This window comes from Papaver somniferum, chromosome 1, assembly GCF_003573695.1.
Source record: "Papaver somniferum cultivar HN1 chromosome 1, ASM357369v1, whole genome shotgun sequence".
Classification (NCBI taxonomy): domain Eukaryota; kingdom Viridiplantae; phylum Streptophyta; class Magnoliopsida; order Ranunculales; family Papaveraceae; genus Papaver; species Papaver somniferum.
Window position 1 is genome coordinate 137,224,594 of NC_039358.1, and position 21,011 is coordinate 137,245,604.

Sequence of the window (21,011 nt, forward strand, 5' to 3'; positions counted from 1 at the left end):
TCTATAAATGTCTCGGACTAGGACATAGATTGTGTAGTTGAGCTTAGTTTTCAAGGCGTTCATCATTTGAAGACGAAGAACTACTAAGGGGAGCTTGTGGAACTTCATCGACAAAAAGTGTGTGGAGACTTGAACTCATCTATCACTTGGAAAGTCTATTTATACTCTATCACCTATAGTGAGACATAAGTCGTATTACGATATAGTTTTCTATATACACATTTGAGATTTCGAGCTGAGTTTATCTCGCTTACATATTTCTCAAAATATGTGTTGGCAAGCTTTCCCTTCGACCAAGTTCATCTTATATCATGAGAAAATTTCCGAGTAACATCTTGCATGGTTTGTGTGATACAATTATTTGGTGTAGACTTGGAATGTTTCGATGATGATTATTTCAATATCTTGAAAATTGCTTTGATGTTAATAGTGTGTGAAAACGGCTATTGTAATCCTCTAAGAATATTTCAATGATTGAAATAAAGAGCTTAGAATCATGTAACCATCTTTGGATATAAGCATATAGTGTGTTCGCACATTTGTGTATAAGTCCAAAATCGGGAACCAAATATATACATACTTGTATGTGTACTAAATGGTTGATGGAGACTGGCTAAGTATGCGTACTCGTACGCATACTGGCGGAAGTTCACGTCCTTGAATTTCTGCTGAGTTTGGAAATCAAAACCAACTCAAACCAATTACCAAAGTATGCGTACCCGTACGCATACTGGCGGAAAGTTCACGTCCGTGAATTTCTGTTGAGTTTGAAAAATAAAACAGACTCAAATCCAGTTACTTAAGTACGCATACCCGTACGCATGCTTAAGTGGTTGTTTTCTAAAATCGGCTGTACATGAACCTAAACATTTATTAAAATAAGGAATGCAATCTTTGCAAACCGTAGCTATAATGTTCATGTATTGATTCGAGTGAATCAAACCGATTTTGCTTCAATTGTGTTCTTGTATACTTCTATGAGAATATAGCAATTGAACGGCTCTTTAACTAGTTTCATTTGAGTCATTTGAACTAGTTATGGTTAAGATGAATAAGGTTGATATGAGAGTAATCATATGGCTAACCTCGGTTAACTATTTGTGAACCAACATGGTGTACACGTTTAGGTACAGTTACATAAACCTAAATGAGGGTACATTTCATTTGTGTGTAACAAGCTAAGTTCGATCTAACGGTTGAAAGATATTAGCTTGGTTGAATCAGGTTTTCATCTAACGGTGGATATCGAATGCTTTGTTACCAAGGTAACTTGGATTGCAAACCCTAATTTGAAAACTATATAAAGGAGAACTCTAGCAACTGGGAAACCTAATCCCCACACCTCCTGTATGTTACTAGTTACATAACTAGAGTCGATTCTCCTTTAACCTTAGGTTTCTATCGAGATCCTGTAGGTTAACGACTTCAAAGACTTCATTGGGATTGTGAAGCCAGACCCAACTATTTCTCTTGTAGTTGCGTGTTCTGATATTTCCCGATTCTATCGTATTGAGTATAAATAATTTAATCGAGATTAATTTCTCCGATAGGCAAGATAAAAAGTAATCACAAACATCTTCGTCTCATCGTTTATGGTTCCACAATATCTAGTTTCGCCATCACACGATTTAGATTATTGTGAGGTGATTAATAATACTAGGCTGTTCTTCGGGAATATAAGTCCGGTTTATTAATTGGTTCCTGTTCACCTTGATTTATCAAAAGACAGAACAAAAACTCTTGGGCATTTCTGTGGGAGACAGATTAATTCAATCCTATATACTTTTCTGTGTGAGATAGATTTGTTTATCAAGTCTTCGACTTTGGGTCGTAGCAACTCTTGGTTGTGGGTGAGATCAACTAAGGGAATAAAGTGTGTAGTATCCTGCTGGGATCAGAGACGTAAGGAGCGCAACTATACCTTGAATCAGTTTGAGATTGATTAGGGTTCAACTACAGTCTAGTCCGAAGTTAATTGGTAGTAGGCTATTGTCTGTATCGGCTTAATACAGTGTGGTGTTTAAACTGGACTAGGTCCCGGGTTTTTTCTGCATTTGCGGTTTCCTCGTTAACAAAATTCTGGTGTCTGTGTTATTTCTTTTCCGCATTATATTTTGTTATATAATTGAAATATCACAGGTTGTGTGTTAAGATCAATCAATTAGAATATCCAACCTTTGGTTGTTGATTTACATTGATTGACACTTGAATATTGGTCTTTGGTTCCGTTCAAGTAACTCCTCTTATATTCAATCGGGCTTGCAGATTTCTATTTGCTGATTGTGAATTGAATTAAGAGTTAGAGATATTAAACTCTTTGATATACTTTACTCTGGATTGAGTCTGACTGTCTAGTTGATTCTCTAGAAAGTATATTGGAGTAAGTACTCTCAGATTTCCAAACGATTTGTTGGGTGTGGTTGTTAGACCCTCGCATTTTCAAAAAGGTATATGGAGACTTGAACTCATCTATCACTCAGAAGTCTATTTCTATTTTATCTCCTATTGAGACAAAAGTCGTATAGCTATATAGACTTTATAGTATACACATTTGATATTTCGAGCTGAGTTTAACTCGTTTACATATTTCTCGAAATATGTGATGGTAAGCTTTCGCTTTAACCAAGTTCATCTTTATTCTTGACGAAAGTCAAAAGATGATCATGTGAAAATCGCATGGTAATATCTTACATGATTTGTATGAGATGGTCATTTGATGTAGACTCGGAATGTTTCGTATTGATCTATTGATCACTTGAAAATTGCTTTGAAGCTAATAGTTTGTGTGAGACATCTATTCTCGTCTTCCAAGAATGTTTCAATGATTAAGATGGAGTTTAGAACGATTAATATATCACAATATGCGTACTTGTATGCTAACTGTTGCAAGTTCTTCAAAGTCCGGGAACCATAGTATGCATACCCGTATGCGTACTGGTTGGTTAGTTGAAAGTCCGGAAACTTAGTATGCATACCCGTATGCGTACCGGCGTAAAGTTCAAGTCCGGGAATTCAACTGAATTTACAGGTACGCGTACCTGTTCGCATACTGGCGAACCCAAACTATATATGTCCGACCACTTAGGTATGCGTCCCGTTTGCATACTTGAGTGGGTTAAGTTCTAAAATCGTTTTGTTCATGAACTAGTACATTTATATATTAAGGATTGCAATCTTTTGCAAACCGTGGCTATAATGTTCATGAATTGATTCAAGTGAATCAAAATCGATTTTGCTTCAATTATGTATTGTATACTTCTATGAGAATATAAATAATTGAATAACTCTGTAACTAGTTTCATTTGAGTCATTTGAACTAGTTGTGATTAAGATGAACAAGGTTGATATGAAAGTGTTCATATGGCTAACTTCGGTTAAAATTTGTTGAGCCAACTATGTGCACACGTTTGGGTACGGTTACTCATACCTAAATGAAGTCACATTTCATTTGTGTGTAACAAGCTAAGTTCGATCTAACGGTTGAAAGATATTAGCTTGACTCTAATCAGGTTTTCATCTAACGGTGAATATTAAATGCTTTGTTACCAAGGTAACATTGATTGCAAACCCTGATTTGAAGACTATATAAGGGAGAACTCTAGCAACTGGGAAACCTAATCCCCATACCTCTTGTGTGATACTAGTTGCGACTAGAGTCGATTCTCCTTTAACCTAGGTTTTTCCTAAAACCATTATAGATTAACGACTTGAAGACTTCATTGGGATTCTGAAGCCATACCCAACTATTTTTCTGTAGTTGCGTGTTCTGATCTTACTTTGTTCTATCGTGTTGAGTACTATCTTCTCTAAGATTTGATCGAGATTTAATATCCGATAGGTAAGATAAAAAGTAGTCACAAACATCTTCGTCTCATCGTTTGTGATTCCACAATATCTTGTTTCGCTTCCATACGATTAAGATTATTGTGAGGTGATTGATGTTACTAGGATGTTCTTCGAGAATATAAGTCTGGTGTATCAATTGGTTCTTGTTCACCTTGATTTATCAAAAGACAGACCAAAACTCGTAGGTGTTTCTGTGGGAGATAAATTTATCTATTCAATAGACTTTTCTGCGTGAGACAAATTTGTTTATCAAGTCTTCGACTTTGGGCTCATAGCAAATCTTAGTTGTGGGTGAGATCATCTTAGGGAATCAAGTGCGCAAAATCCGGCGTGGTTCAAGAGGCATGGAACGCGATTGTACCTTAATCAGTGTGAGATTGGTTAGGGCTCAACTACATTCCAGTCCGAAGTTAATTGGTAGTAGGCTAGAGTATGTAGCGTCTTAATGTACTGTGGTGTTCAAATTTGGACTAGGTCCCGAGGTTTTTCTGCATTTGCAGTTTCCTCGTTAACAAAATTTCTGGTGGCACTGTTATTTCTTTTCCGCATTATATTTTTATATAATTGAAATATCACAGGTTGTGCGTAGTTCAATCAATTAGATAATCCAACCTTTGGTTGTTGATATAAATTGATTGACACTTGGATATTGGTCTTTGGTACCGTCCAAGTTATTTCTCATATTAATCCGGCTCACAGATTTCTATTTGTTCGATTGCAGATTGATTTGGAAAATTCAGATATGACTCTTGGATGTATTTTCCTTGATTGAGTCTGACTGTCTAGTTGATTCTCTTGAAAATATATTGGAGTTAGTCCATACAGATTGCCTAAACGAAATATAGAGTGTGGTTGTTAGACCCCCGGTTTTTCATAGTCGGCCAAAAACCGTTGTGTACGGGTTTTTTATTTGCAACAAAAAAGTGGCAGCTTACAGTTTGGATGAGGATGAATGGATTTTTCGAGCGTACGTAACGTCTCGACCATGAAATTAGAATATCAAAAGAAAAAATATTTTTAAATGCAATATCAAAACAAAAGAATGATGAGGATGAAATATCGAAAGAAAATAAGGATAATCATCATGAGGAGATATTAATAGAAAATAATGGTATTAAAGACAAATATCCAGACGATATTCAAGATGGAAGCAGTTGCGCCACGTCATATATGTATACCATATATGCCAAGATTAGTATTTGTTGGAACTCAAGATGCATATAGGTCATCACTAATCTTTGCATCAAAAAAAGAAAATTAGCTAGGATCATCACTAATCTGCTTCCAAAAAAAAAAGGTCATCACCAGTCCTCATCAATGTAGTCTGAATCGCTTTATTCACTTGATCCAGGCGAACCTTCGCTAATTCCACGAGAAGCCAATTTCACCGTACTAGCAGACGGACAATCTTCACAACTTACGTCCGTCGAACTCTCATCTTCAAGATCAGGCGGTGTAACCATTGGTGGCTTCGAAAGATTCCTCTTCTACGTGAAATGCCTAATGTCCCTTCTTTCTTGCTTGTGATCTCGTTTTCCTCCTCGTCATAATCCGAGTTGCACGAGTCGGTACTAGTAGTAATTGGAGATTCTATTTCTTCTTCATACCTTTTTTTAACACGGTACTCTTTACGCTTTAACTTGTTGGCCAAACATTGGTCCTAAATTGATCAAGCAACCTCTGTCTCCTTTTTTGGTGTTCTTGCTTTGGATTGGATGTTTTTTCCTCGATGGATTTAACCACCTCTGTCTGACCCTTTCTTCCACTGGATTAATAATCTTTATCTTTTTGGACATTGGTGGATTATTGTTACTTAATTCTGCAACTCTTTTTTCTTTTTCACTTGTTGTTACTAATAAAGTAATTGTTGGTTTATAACGTTTGTGATTGTCGATGGTCTCTTTATGTAGAAATTCATGCATATATTGAAAAGGCATGATTAATTTCTTGCAGTTGCATGCATCCTTTGTCCAAAGACTCAACCAATAAATGCATTGGTTAACGAAATAAGGCGTGCCTCTTCATTTTCTTGTGAAAGAGGTGTCTCCTCAAAAATAATTATTACCAATATTTCTCTCATAATAATTTATTTTCCCCCACAAATTTAATATTTAGAAAATCTTTATCTCTTATGTCTTCAATTTATCTTATTTTGAGACCCTAGTTCAAGCGCATTTTGTTTTCCAAATCAATACTGGTCCGTAGATTATCTTCGATTTATGTAATAATGGATCATTGTGCCACTTGTTGCCATTATATTCATATGAAAACATGGATTATACTCTTGCAGTTATTAAAACTTGTCTACTATTAATAATGTCAGTTCCGTCAACATATTAATTAGCTAGCTAGCTGAAATATAAAAGGATAATTACATATATCAACATGATATTATGTGCACAGGTTTTCCATCAAAACTGATTTATCCTTTTTCTCTTATGTTTTCAAAATTCTCTTACTGCATGCGAGCATTCAAGATATGATTTGATTTGAAGACGCATTTTGTTTATATATAATTAAGTCTCCAAAGTCAGGCATAACTCTAAAACAGAAGAGAATACTAAACTGCAAAACCGTAAATTAATTCTGTTCCGTGGAATGTCTTCAATTTACGTGATTAGTGAATCTCAGCGCCACTTGTTGCCATTCATATGAAAGTAGGATGTCCTTGCTATGGTACCGAGTAGGTAGTTAGTGGTGTATTGATTGTAGTTGGCAGGGCCTAATAGCTCGAATGCATAACCACAGATTTGATTTTTTGTTTGGGATGTTGGTGTTTCTCATGTCCTTACCTTACTATTCCATGTGTGTTGTTGGCGTACACATCTTGGCTAATATCCATCCCTACTTATATATGTTTGTGGTTTCAAAATCAGCAGTGCGTCTGTATTCATCGCATCAAAGGTATTTCGGTAGTGGTCAATTAAGTGTGGGTTGAAATACCTTGTGTCCAGGGTAACATTGTGGTGACCAAGGATTTGTGGGTAGATGTACATCATGTCCATGGTACTCATGTGGTTGCAAAACCAAACGTGGGTTCATATACATCGTGTCCAGGGTACTTTGGTGGTGGCCAAAAAAGTGTGGGTTAACCTACATAGCGACCAAGGTGCTTTTGTGTGGCCATAAAATGTGGCTTTATGTACATTGCATCGTGGTACTTTTGTGGTTGCAAAATCAAATGTGGGTTCATGTACATCGCGTCTAGCTTACTTTTGTAGTTCCCAAAATAATATGAGTTCACATATATTCCGTCTTGCATGTTTCTGTACTTGCCATGTCGCCGTGGGAAAGAAGCTGCGCGACCAAATATTTTTCTAGTTTCGAAAAATTAGTGTATAAATATTCTTCGTGACTAAATTTCGTGTATGCTGGAGACCTATGTTTCCTTAAGCTTGGCCGACCATTTTTTTGTATAGTGAGATGATTTTGGCATGCTATTTAAGGTTTTCTTGTAGTGGATATTTTGTTTTTATTATGTTTAAAGAGTTATTTTCAGGCGACCAATCGAAAAGGTATGGCGTATGGAGTTCTTAGACTCTTTAATGAAACCAAAAAAGTTTTATTTGATGAATCAATCAAAATGGTTTAGTACATAGAGCAAACAAACAATCATCATAGCTTGTTACAAACTTCGTTCTTTGCACATAACTAGATGTCATAGGACTTTGGATTTAAGGGGAGTGTTAAATTTTGGTGCAAATATGATTTGAAATAAGTGTTTAAACAAATTAAGCTAACCTTGCTTATTTCGCAATCATCTAACTAACTAAGTCACGGAGTCTCATATTTAGTAACTAAGTATGTTGAATCTGCAGTTTCTACCCATTCAGTAATGTGTCCAAGAACTGGTCGACGAGATCCTACTTTCTTCGGATCATGCCTAATCATAAGCACATTTTTTTGGACTTAAACTACATGCACTTGCGATAAGATCTTACTTCATGTTTTCTTTTATTCTACCCGATTTCACGACAAGTTATTGGTACCTCATATTTTCTTCATGTCACATATGTGTGCATGTTTTCAGTTGTGTGCATCTGCTTCTCTGATCATTTGACATTTGCCACCTTATCTTTTGTGGGATTGTACAAGAATACCCGGAAGCCCATTTGCACTTCTAATACCTTACGGGTTATGGGTCTCCAAGTATATGTGTAGTTTTGAGAATAATTAGCACAATCTAATTTCACTTTAAACTTGTGTTATTTCTTATTTATTTTACACTTAATCATCTATTAAAATATTAATACAACATTTGCAAAATAAATTCATATTAAAATTATTAGAGCACCGCTCGGTCAAATTCACAAGTTTTAGTGTGCTAAGCTTGTTGTCAAATTTAGTTGATCGAGACTATATCTTGATTTATTGTCTACTAAAGACAGTCCCGGACTAAGAATAAAGCATGGTAGTTAAGTATCAGAATTCAACAATCAACCTTGAAGATCGAAGACTGAAGAACAACGGAGACATTTGTGAGAACTTCATCAACAAACGTATGTGAAGACCGATATCCTATTTACTCGTATTTTTTTACCATTCTATTTACTAAGATAATGTCGCATGACTTTAGTAAGAGGATGGATATTGTGAAGAAGAAATTTCTAGTTCAAGCTTTTTTTTTTCTTTTTTGATAAGAAGACAAGAATTATAATTATAAAGAAGAATACTCAAAAATACATACTACCAAAGGTAGAACTCAGAAGAAGCTAAACAAAAACAACATCCCAATTAGATACAATACTAGTGAAATTGACATGAATCTTGTTACCACTAGTTGCAGACCAAGATAAGATCAAATACTTAGCTTCAGTGATAAGACCATTGTCCGTTCTGAAGCTATAATTCTCTTTAAAAGTTCGATTATTCCTCTCAGACTAAAGGACCCAAGAGACTGATGTTGTTGGAATAAGATTCCATATATATATATATATTCTGACAGTTTCCGGAAAGCTATCCCTTCTAACAATTATCTAGAGCAAGCATAGAATTAGAAAAGGACCAGGCCTATTTAGACGGAAAAAGCGTCACCCACACTCTATATGCAACCTTGCAATGAAGAAGCAAATGATCAGTTGTCTCATTAACTCAACATAGAGGACACAACTATCCTCAATAGTAATACCTTTTTTGAGAAGAAGATGAACATTTTTCCGCATTTTATTGTTTATTTTTATAATAAAAATATTATAGGTAATACGTTAAACAATTTAGATAGTTTTTAAGCTCAAGTTGTATAAAGCCTACAAGACTTGCTCTAGCGAATTCATGTCTTGAAATACAGATTAAAAGTCTTGGTCTTATTGGAATTCGACTCGTATATAGGTCGGCTACATGTTAGGTTGTTCTTGGATGGATATTGATTTTTGAGATCGTCCAAGGAACTTGTTTTGCAATCAGGTGCAATGATCTTTTTTGTTGATCTGTACTTAACAGTTGTAACAAGTTTGTGCATACATGTTCCAAAAGAAAATTTTGGTGGTGTACTTGGTATCCATCCTTTTTCAAAAATAAATTAATAAGATTAAGATTTAAAAAGAAAAAAAAAACTGATTGACTTATAAAGAACCGCTGGATACCCTGATCCAACAAGTATCCCGATATTTTATCGCTTTCGATCCCGATATCAGACCAGAAACTAGCTCGTATTTTTTTTTATTTATAAAAACCAACACGTTGGCATCCCTAATTTAAATCAGCTGAGTTATTAGTCGATCTCTTAGCTTGTTTAAAGTTCCTAGTTCTCACTAGATGTCTCACGATCATTTGTGGAGGTGGCTACAAAATAAGAATTGATTAGCTAGGTAGTGTTTGTCCCATGAAGTGGCAGTGTTCACTAACAGGTTGTTTGTTTTTTCTGGCTCAACTTGTTATCAGGATCTAGCTTATATGGACATGACTCATTATATCTGACTCAAAAATTATTGAATAGTAGAGTTATGGAAAACTATTGGATACTGTGTGATATGTGCTCAAATAACTTCGAGTCAGATGTATGAGTTGAGTCAGACCTCGAGTCAAACATCACAAAAATAAAAGAAAGCAAATGATCTGACATCAGACACCGAATAAGATTCAGTTCGCGAATCAAACTCAAACGAACAGATGTCTATCTTACATACCTTACCATTTATCGTTAACTAGTTGTAAGTTATAGAAATTAGAATTCAGAACAATGATAGTGTGGATTTTTTTTTCTTTTTGTTAATTTATTTTCTTTACCATCCATAAACTCCAACAAGTTTGTGACTAGAACAGTATATTCCATTATATTATCATTGCCATCATACAATTACAACTTTTGTATCGATTCTTTTACAATGTGTAACACTTTGTATATTATGAGGAGATTATACGATGAAATACTCGTCTCCTTCTTTTCTAAGTACAAATTTTTAAGCTATAAGAAAAAAACTGCAATATACAAAATGAGAATAAATTTCTTTTCAAATTCTGATAATTAATTTAATACGGAGTATAACATTTCTATATAGACTTCTCAAATTTTTCAATCTTCTTCACCCTTTGCATAGACCTTAATAACAATATGAAAAAAATACCTGCAATATAATGTTAGGGATATATCATTAAACAGAACGTCCATATAGATTCGAACGAACTTAAAGAAGCATTCTCTCGATCATTAACGAAATGAGTGGACGACTTACTTGCACCAACAAAAGACCCATTTGCAATCATGTTATTTCCCTGGCTGCTAAAAGATACTCCAATGTTTAGCAATGAGCCTCCGATAACTGTGTACATTGTCGCCATTTGAAGTATCGTTGCCTTTCGAGCTGATCTTTCCGACTGGTTTATTGGGAAAATTTCTTTAGCATATGTTTAAAAGAAAGTTTTCTAAAAGGTAAAGGGGTCTCGAAAACTCGATTTTAAATTACCTCAAGTACCCTGACTCTGAGTTTTAATTCCCCTGATTCAAGTTCTTTCACGAACTCCTCTATGCGTTGAACTCGGGATGGCATGGAAATGGTGGAGGTTCTGGCCTGCAAATTTTAACATAAACCAGACTTTACAAATGGCAAACTAAAAACAATGAAAACTAAGCTGATGCCGGATATATTTTGATAACAGAACTAACACAAGACAAATAATTACTTCATTAGCCTGTCTTCTTATACCCTCCACGAGTTGGGCTCCACCTTGTTGCTTCTGTCTTACATCTAGGAGTTCCTGGAAATTTTATTTGAATTTCTAGAGATTAGCTTATACATATGGATCATGGAGGAAATCGAATAACATAGTACACTATTGAAGTAAGAAATACATACTTGTGCATAAGGGGCGGCAATTTTCACAAACGAAAAGGCTGGATCTAGTATATATCCTATACCTGTAAGAAAGAAGAGTCACCATCAGGGTAAATCCAAACAAAGCATTGTAGCTAGAAAGGTGAAGTCAAGTTAAGCATTCTTATTCCTTATCTACAGAAGTTGGGGGGGTGAACCTTCCAGGGTTGAAAATGCCCGTATGACAAAGGTAAAAGTAGATGGGAAGCGAAATGGCTGATCTGTTGCTATTGCAAATAAGTCCTATAAAAACAGAAAAATATCCAATATTACAATTAGAACAGTCTAGTCGATATCACATATAAATATGCTCTGAAATGAAGTTAAGCTACAGGTTGAATCTTAACATACCTCACCAATTGCAGCTAAAGTCTGCTGCTGGTCAGGACTTTGGCTTAGTAAATTATCCAAAAAGAACTGCACAGATCTCTTAACCTAGACATAATAACAAAAGTTTGCAAAATTTATCAAAGATTTCTATTAATCAAAAACAACCAAAATGTTACTACATTAAGGTCTTAAACTGAAACAGTGGGCATACGCACCGATGACAAGTCTCCAGTGGGCTGGAGTGCTTCGAGCTCTATTAAACATTTTATAACCTGCAATGCATAGTGCATAGAGTTGTCTTAATCCGAAGAAGTTTGAAATTTTAAATTCCATAACTTGCAACCGTAGGTAAGCTTAAGAAAGGTGCAAACCTTTTTTGCATCCTTCTCATAAACTGCATAAAAGAGTTCAAGCAATCTCTCTCGAGTGAAAGTTTTTATATCTCCCATCATACCAAAATCATAGTAGATGAGGGTCTCATCCGCGTCAATGGCAAGATTCCCAGGATGAGGATCAGCATGAAAGAAGCCAGTTCTCAGTATCTAAGAAAATCAGCGCCAAAGAACTTTAATGTCAATGAATGAGAATATGTGACTCATTTGAGTGATATGAAAGGCCCGAAAGCTTCTTCACCTGAATCAAGTATGCTTCAATAGAACGTGAAGAGATGCGAGAACGATCAAACCCTCGAGCATCTACCATGTCCAAGTTATTTATCTTAACACCTGCAGTATAGAAACCAAATTTAAACAATCAAGTAAGTATCAATATTACTTATACGACCAAGCATGTGAATGGGTTAGATGGAAACCTGGAACATATTCCAATGTTAACACCTTTGTAGCAGTATAGTCCCAAAACACCAGCTATAAGAAAACAAAAATGCAGCTTGTTAGAATTAAAAGTTCTGTGCATATTAAACGGAACTATATATGGTGTGTGTGGTTGTCTTGAGCAAGAAACATACAGGTACTCGAACCCACTTTATGTTTCGGAAATCACGACGGAATCTATCAGCATTTTTCGCTTCATTTATATAATCAACTTCCTGATACAGAATCCTGAAAACATTACAAAATGTTGGAATTAGTGATAGATATATCATGCTAAGTTAAAATGAATAAGTGGATGCTCGCAGTCTTACGTAGCACATTCTTCATATATACCCATCCAGTCCCTTGTAGGACCTCCCAGAGTTTCACTTCTTTGAAAATATTCAGCAATTAGCTTTAGATTTCCTGTAAGAAAAGCAGAATTCGATAGGAAAACCAGAAAAGGACTAAACATACGTAGAAAAACTCAACTAAGCTGTATGAGTATATGTGCTTACGTAAGTCGATATCAAAGAGTTTCTTAAGACCAGGTCTTTGAACTTTCACAACCACTTTCTCTCCGTTATGCAGAATAGCTCGGTGTACCTAAAACCAAAAGAACTTATCATCAAAGTCGTTAGCAAAACTATACCGGTTCTTCTCATTACCAACGGAAACAGAAGCTTGTCAAGCAGCTATGGGATAGACGTGTGACCTGACCAAGACTAGCCGCAGCTATAGGTCGATCTTCAAATTCCTTAAACAGAACATCAACTGGAGCTCCCAATTCATTCTCTATGAATGCTCTAGCTTTCTTAGCTGAAAATGCTGGGACTCTATCCTGAATATCACGTTCAATAAGAAACAGATGTTACCCTAGCTAGTCCAAATTAGTTCATGAAGTAAACAATAACACATTATTCTTAAGCTCTTGATTTTGAGTTTATTTTGAAGTACTCAATATAGCATCATTAGAGGAGGTGTATATTAAGATTCAACATAACAAATACCTGCAACTTGGCAAGCTCGTCCACAAACTCACGCGGGAACAAGTCAGACCGTGTTGAGGACAACTGTCCAAGTTTGATAAATGTTGGCCCAAGCTGTAATACACATTCTCTTAACCATGAAGCCGTACCCCGTCTTCTGTTTTTCTGGATGGAACATAGCCAGATTGACCCAAATAAACACACACTTACTGAAAAGCTTGTAAGTGAGACCTAATAGAAGCTGGAATTGGTACCATTAACTAACCTGTTTATCTTCAGTGAAACCTCCAAGATATGACCATTTGGCGTTGTCGAGAAGTATACGAACACGTAAAGAAAGAACGAAAGACCACACATCTACACTCCTTTGAAAAGAGTTGTAATTTTCATTAGCCCAACTAAAAGTTTCATCTGAAGGCAGTACTTTTAGTTCCTCATTAAAAGAAACATCATTGCTAAAGCCAACACTTTTCTGAGTATTAACTAGATTAAGTGAAGTACTTCTATTAACTGTACTTGTTCCATTAACAACCTTCTGTGAACCATTAACTGATCTCATGTTTCTCATTGCTTCCCTGGTGGGTACCATTTTAGTAGCACGCCCATTACCATTTACACCTCCGTTGATTGTATTCTTACTTCTGGTTACTTCAGCCGCTGAAACCATCCTATTAGCTTGCCCATTTACACCTAACCTCTTAGATAAGTCTGCTTGTTGCGCATTTACTGGAAATGTAAATCTTCTATTAACTATTGAAACATCACTTAAGAAATTCTCAGATTTTGGTAATTTCTGTACAGAAATTGAACTAAAGAAACTGAGACTATCTAGTCCTACTCTTCCTTGTTCCGGTTGCTCGTTATTTCGGCAATAACAGCCATGCGAAGCCAATATTGCCGCCATTTCGGATGGAATTACCTGTTTCTATACATACAAGAAAGAATTAGACTAAAGCTACATTAAAAGATGGTAAGACAAAGCCTGAATATGATAAACCTATGTAACTAGAGTTTACAATCTTGTTTATAGTCTCAACTGGGGTAATTTAAGTTTGGTTTTACATAATCAAGCTTAAAGAATATTGATTTTCATCCACGGAAAATAAATTAGAGAGAAATATGATGAAATCAATGGAGTTAGCTTATGCAATTTGAAATGGATGATAAGAATCAAACACTTACACAATATAGCAATATGGAACCTTTGGATCTTCACTGAAACGTCTATAGTGATGAAAACAGTCTTTCTTATTTTTCTATAGAATCATTGACAAATTTATAAATAAAATTTGATTATTTTGATGTTGAAAATTCAACCTCAAACTCTCCCAAAAAGAGCAAGAGAAATGAGAGAATTCTAATAGGCAAAATGTCAGTTTTTTAAATAATTAAGAGAAGGAAAAAACATAAACTTATTGGAGCCACTAAAAAACGAGGCAATTACAGATGCTTCACAATGATCGGCCACTAACAACCAATAAAAAGGTGACATCTATGAGTTGAACAGTTGACTTCATCAGTCGTAGGACTGTAATCTAGTTTATGTACGTGTCGTAACGGTAACGCTGTTGTATATTGAATCATGTATCAGCGCTTTACACTCAAGTTTATCTCTAAGGAACCTGTTCGATTCGCGTGTGGTGTTGGTTCAACAAACTTCCTGTTAAACGACAGAAAAACCTTGAGCGGGTGCGTCTCGTACACCATGATGCTAAATAGACTGGTACTGTTTTAATTACGTGTACTTCCAACAACCAATTATTTTATTTCATCCCAGTGATTTTGGATTCCTCTGTTGTCGTGGCCTTTTCACCACTGTCATAATCTTAAACGGTGTAACGCTACATTTTTCGTCGTGTTACAGTTAGGTTTTGCGTGACAGTATCAGTTTCTGATTGCCATTTTCAACTTAGTTTTTGATTTTCACAACCAAATCCAAATTAATCTAACTGACAATTATCGTGTAACGAAAATAGACACCAGTCATATCATCGTGAGAACTAAGCTCATTAATTCAATCATACAAACACAAATCTTCCTTAGCATGTCTGGGCCATTTGGTGTCGTACTTGTGCTGCAAATATAGAACTGCAGAAATTGCTTCACATATTTTGACCCAAAACCAGTTATTGAGTTTGAATGAATAAAAGAGCTGAATTGATAAAACTGTTATCTATATTTAGTACAAAAGCGTCTCGACGACGCAATTATGTTCTGTTAAAAAAACATGCTTGACAGTAGATATGCGACGGATATTTCTGCGATCTTCACTTATGTCACTCTGCAGCTCTTGAACAAATTCCACTGACATTTCTTGTAAATGTAACTTCTCAAGTGTTGCAAGATGTTCAATCCCCACGGGCAAAACTTTCAATTCTTCACATCGAATGAGATGCAAAAACCTATTACATGGCAATGCTCCCTCATTGATGATTACATTATTCAGTCGTGTCAGTTTACATAAGTTCAGTTTGTTGAGTTTAGGAAAGAACCCTGCATGAAATTGTAGTAGCTCTCCTTCATATGCCTTCTTGAGTTCAAGAAGGACAAGATTAGACAGAACTTGGAGAAACGAAAGTATATCATCATCTCGGCCGAGTGGTGACCAACCTAAATACAGGTGTGTTAAGTTCATGAGTGAGCTGAGCCAGGGAGGTAACCTCTGCAAATGACCAACCAAAATGAGCTTCTGAAGAGGAGTCGGAGGAGATAAAACTTCTAACTGGAGTAATTCTTCCTCGTTAATTGCCGTTACACCCAAGTAGCGAAGGCAATTCATCTTCTCAATAGAGGCACATAATTTTGGCCCGTCACATGCTCTCAACTTTGTAACTTGAAACCTCCTAAGTTCGCATAAATTGCCAACTTGTTTAATTAGGTGTTCATCTGCTTCAAGGCATGCTAGAGTTTGTAAGCTATGTAAATTCCATATTCCTAAAGGAGGCTTCATCGTACAAAGAAAATTGAAATCTTTGGCGCAATCATTTTTGTAAAGGTACATGTATAGATGACGCAAACTTGGTAGCTTGGTTAGTTCATCTGGTATCCTTTGAACGTTGGTATTCCTGATATCCAAGGTTTGAAGGTTTCGTAAACTTCCTATCGATTTAGGTATCTCCCTTAACTTGGTGTCTCTCAAGTTCAAATACCGTAAATCGACTATGCTAAACAATCCACCAGGCAAGGTTTCAACAGACACACCTTGCAGGTCTAAGACTTTTAGCAATTTGAAGTGTGATAGATTATGATGCAAAGAAGAAAATGGGAACATTTCAGTTTCGAAGAAAAAGAATGAGCGAAGATAGTTTGATATACTCTTGCTTAGCTGAATATTTCTGTCACTATTATATATTGATAAGTGACGAACTCTACCATCTAGACTCGAATCTGTAGCACTCAAATGTGTGCAGAAATTCTGTTTCTCCGATGTTGTTAACGCCAATTCACGCATGAATTCATGCAGTCAACATGTCTTGACTCTCCCAGCATCATTGGTTTCTGTAATGTGAATCATGCTTCGAAAAATAAGTTCCCTGAGGTATTCTTCTGCAACTTCCTCCATTGTCATTCCTTTCCTTTCTTCAATGAAGCCTTCAGCTACCCATAACCTGATTAGCTTTTTTCGTTTAATTTGATACCCGTTTGGGAAAATGCTGCAATACAAGAAACAATGTTTAAGGTAGTATTGTAAAACTCTGAAACCTAACAACAAGATGACCTTCACATTTAAGAGCATCTCATTGTTACTTATGTGCCAATCAAGACTATCATAAACCTTCTTCCACTCGATGAACGTCTGGTCTCTGGATGACATTAGTCCCCATATAGCAACAATAACAAGTGGTAATCCTTCACATTTCTTTAGGATCACAAGAGAAATTTCTTTCAGCTCTGGAGGACATGTGCGATCCTGACTTCTCCAGAATGACCTTTTACAAAAGAGGGACCAAGCATCGTCTTCGAGAAGTGGTTCAAGGCGATGAACTCGACTTCCAGTACCTATACAAGAAGATACTAGTTCATCTCTAGTAGTGAGGATTATCCTACCAGCACATCCATTATTCGGAAATGCACATCGAAGTATACTCCAGAGATCAATATTCCATACATCATCTAATACAATCATATATCTTTTCTCACTCAAGTAGTGTTGGGCCAGGAGATGTATAAAATTGAGCGTAATGAAACGCGGGCCTACAGTAATACCGCAAGTGCACGGTCGTCAGTTGTAGCTCGTGCAAGTACGGGTCGATCCACAGAGATCGGGTGTGTTTCGGAAGTGTTTTAGCTAAATTGGGTTCCTAGTTTTGCTTTGGGCTTAGAAGCCCTTTGGAAGTGTTGGGCTTAATGTACTATTGGGTTTGAATGCCCTTTGAATGGATTGGGCTTAATGAGTTTGGGCTTTGGCTTGAAACAACTGGGCTTTGGTTAAGCCCACAGGTTGACTGAATTGGGCTTGGCTATTTGAACTAGGCCTTTGGTCTTAACTATGGAATGGGCCTTAGTGAACTGTGGCTAAGCCTTTAGGGAGGAGGCAGCAGTGGAGCTGCAGGGAGGCAGCTGCAGCAGCAACAGAAGGGCAACTGCAAGGGGGGCAACAGCAACAACAGCTGCAATGGAAGTGGTAGCAGTAGTAGCAACTGCACAACAGAAGAGCAGCTCAGGAGAAGCAAGAGCTGCACAGCAAAGTGGAAACAACAGCAGCTCTGCATAGGAGAAGCAGCAGCAGTGCTGCAGGGCAGCAGAAGAAGAGATGCACAGCAGTGCAGCAGCAACAGCAGGATGTACCAGAAATGGCAAGAAAACAGCAACAAAAGCAATACAAGGCCAAAAACAATGGAACAAAGTAAAGGAATGACAAACATCAACAGATCATTGAACAAAAGTAAAACACAACAAGACTGAACCAAGGCCTAAGGCCAAGGGCAGAGATATGAAGATAACAGTAAATGGAAGAAAGAAAATAAGTGAAGTGAATATGAAAACAGTGAGAACAAGAGGATGATCACTAAGATTTTGAATCCACTACCAGCCTAAGGAACATTCTAATCACAGCTAAGGTAATTACCTAAGTACTAATTGTCTGTTTAGAGCACAACTAGTCAGAGGGTTCATAATAGCATTTTAAGCATGAGCTGTACATGATAACACAAGGGAATTCTAACTACAATGCATACATGATATGCACTGTGAAAGCAGGATGTTTGACATGTGTTGATTAGGAAACTTCCTTATGGTTTATATGATTTCATCTAATCTTAGCAATTGACTTAGAGCATGATAGGCAGGAACATGATAGAATAGATAGATGCACAACATCACAGGAACAAACATCATACACATAACACAACAAGGTATTGCACTGACATAAACACAACAGGAACACAACATGAACAGCAGAAAAATTATCATTAACAGAACTTGGTTCTGGATACACTGGCTAATCCAGGCATTAACACTAACAGTGAACAAGGAGAAAAATATGCAAATGGTTAAAATTGAAAGTGAAATTAAAATCAAACCTAACCCAATTAGGGGGAAACTTGGCTAGTCCAAGAACAGTTTTTACATCTCATACACAGTTCTATTTATACCCAAATTAGCAAATTAGGGTTCACACACATTTTCCCCAAATCAGAAAATTAGGGCAATTTTAAATTACCTAAAATTTGCTTACATTCTCCCAAAATTGGCTCGACCCATGCTTTGTACTGGCTTTACGCTGCTCGAAATCCCCTATTCTTCGTCTTCTTTGCACTGCAACCCTATCTTGGAGCGAAACCCTAAGCCTGCCTCTCTTAATCTTAGCACCTATGTGAGAAGACGCTACGAGGGAGAGAGATAGACTAGGGGGTTCGATAGGTCTCTTGGTCGGCTGGTTGTGGTGGTGGTGGAGCTCGAGGTCTGGTGGTGGCAGTGGAGTTGCAGGCGATGGTGGTTCTGGAAATGGTCGGGTGGAGAAGATGAGTTCGATGTTTTGGGAAGGAGGGAGTGTTTGGGTGGTAGTATAGGGTTTGGTGCTAGGGTGTGAAGCGGGATCATCTGGTTCGATGTTTGGCGAGCTGAGCTGCTGGATATGGAGATGGTAGGTAGATCGGACGGCTAAGAGAGAAGCAGTTTGTAGCGACCGTTGGATGTGTAACACAACGAAGTCAACGGTGCTAGATTGAGTTAGGTGTTGTAGTGTTAGGCGGAATCATCGGGAGTTGATGCACAGGCATAGGAGCGACCGTTGGATTCAACTACCATCTAATCTGAAGGATTGGAATTTCAGCACTGTGGTGCTCGGCAGAAACATCAGATTTTGATGCTCATGAAGGAGTGACCGTCGGATGCTCCTGAGAACTGATCTGATGGCTGAGAACGGAGGCGCTTCTTTGCGGTTTCCTTGCGTAATTTCTCCCGGCTTTTCACTACTTTTCTGCTCTTTTCGCTCCACGTCTCATCCGAACTTTATTTATTACCTAAAAATGCAAAATTAATTAATAAAAATATTTATTCTTGAAAACAATGAAAATACAGAATATGGGATAAAATGTAGAATTAATGCGCAAAAGATGAGTTAAATGCCAACAAAAAGGGATAAATATATACAATATTTGGCACTCATCAAATACCCCCAAACCTGAATTTTACTTGTCCTCAAGTAAAACAGAACTAAGGAAATCCTAACTATACCACTGTCGCTGGTCTCTCGAGTGCATTTAGCGTATGCACTAAGCCTTTTAAACCACTAAGTGTCCCTAGTGGACGAGTTGAAGTCTCGTGAAGGTTTACCAGAGGTGTGCCTACAAAACCTAAGGACAAAATATAAGCTCAGATTCCATCAAATGTGACATGTGCAAAACAGTTTAAGCTCACAGCAAAATGGAGATGTCAATCTAGCTATCAAGGCACAATCCTAGCACTGATAACAAATAAGGACATGTGATAAGAGTGTAAAGTGTATCTACACATGTGTAAAGAAAGATCTGAAGTTATGACTACTAATCACCAAGAGATAGTTTCTCAGGCTAAGAACTGAGGTCGAAATCTAGCTAGCTGTCCGGACTTTACGAGAATTGTGAATGAGTTGGAGGTATTTCACAATTACTCGCGTTGTACATCAATGGCATACACCCTTCCTTGCTTATTACAATGAAACAACAAAAGATGACTATTTACATGACTCTTATTTACATTGACTATTCTCTTTTTATTTTGGAACAAGAGATGATGGAATTGATAAATACTTGATTTTTTTTTATTTTTTTTTTTTTTTTTTTTTTTTTTTTTTTTTTTTTTTGATATTTTTCTGAATATATACATCGTTTTTTTTTTTTTTTTTTTTTTTTTTTTTTTTTTTTTTTTTCCGAAGGAAACACTTTTGATACATAACAAAAGAAACAAAAGATTACATGACACTTTGCAAGAGGTAGCCCTTTTTGATGCACCCAGTTAAATTCGATGGTTGTCTTTCTTAATGTAACCTCCACCTTCTATCAACCAACCAACCAAAGAACAAGCTAGTCAAGTTTCGTTCAGTATTCTAAAGTGATTGGCAATCGTAACTTCCTATCCAACACCTTGAAGATCGAGGCCATACATGTATTGGTAGATCGTGCGCGTGCAAATTTCTTATCACTATGTGAATTGTGCTAGAATCAGGGTGCCTAATATCTAGACTAAGACTCCTAATAATTATACATATTTGCACAAGAGTCAACATTTCAAGGTAAATGAGC

At 36.6% G+C, this 21,011-nt stretch overlaps 2 protein-coding genes across 2 annotated transcripts; both read right to left on the minus strand.

Annotated features, from left to right (window-relative positions):
• Positions 1–10,091: 10,091 nt before the first annotated feature.
• Positions 10,092–14,657, minus strand: LOC113302046 (protein ACTIVITY OF BC1 COMPLEX KINASE 7, chloroplastic-like). Its single transcript, XM_026550891.1, has 18 exons — positions 14,470–14,657; positions 13,553–14,212; positions 13,309–13,452; positions 13,014–13,139; positions 12,817–12,904; positions 12,631–12,724; positions 12,454–12,547; positions 12,298–12,352; positions 12,120–12,211; positions 11,858–12,028; positions 11,702–11,758; positions 11,508–11,591; positions 11,315–11,399; positions 11,139–11,200; positions 10,966–11,040; positions 10,749–10,853; positions 10,518–10,659; positions 10,092–10,409 (listed from the first exon to the last, which is right to left on the minus strand). The coding sequence occupies exons 2-18, from the start codon at positions 14,189–14,191 to the stop codon at positions 10,336–10,338; spliced, it is 2,187 nt and encodes a 728-aa protein (XP_026406676.1). The 5' UTR covers positions 14,192–14,212; positions 14,470–14,657; the 3' UTR covers positions 10,092–10,335.
• Positions 14,658–15,466: 809 nt separating this feature from the next.
• LOC113351196 (disease resistance protein RPM1-like) lies at positions 15,467–16,738 on the minus strand. Its single transcript, XM_026595226.1, has one exon. The coding sequence runs from the start codon at positions 16,736–16,738 to the stop codon at positions 15,467–15,469; it is 1,272 nt and encodes a 423-aa protein (XP_026451011.1).
• Positions 16,739–21,011: the final 4,273 nt, after the last annotated feature.

Coding starts and splice junctions, on each gene's coding strand:
- LOC113351196 (XM_026595226.1), bottom strand. CDS start 16,738: ATGCGTGAATTGGCGTTAACAACATCGGAGAAACAGAATTTCTGCACA.
- LOC113302046 (XM_026550891.1), bottom strand. CDS start 14,191: ATGGCGGCAATATTGGCTTCGCATGGCTGTTATTGCCGAAATAACGAG. Junction 13,140..13,308: donor ACGAGCTTGCCAAGTTGCAG/GTATTTGTTATG, acceptor CGTGATATTCAG/GATAGAGTCCCAGCATTTTC. Junction 10,410..10,517: donor TGGGTCTTTTGTTGGTGCAA/GTAAGTCGTCCA, acceptor ATTATATTGCAG/GTATTTTTTTCATATTGTTA.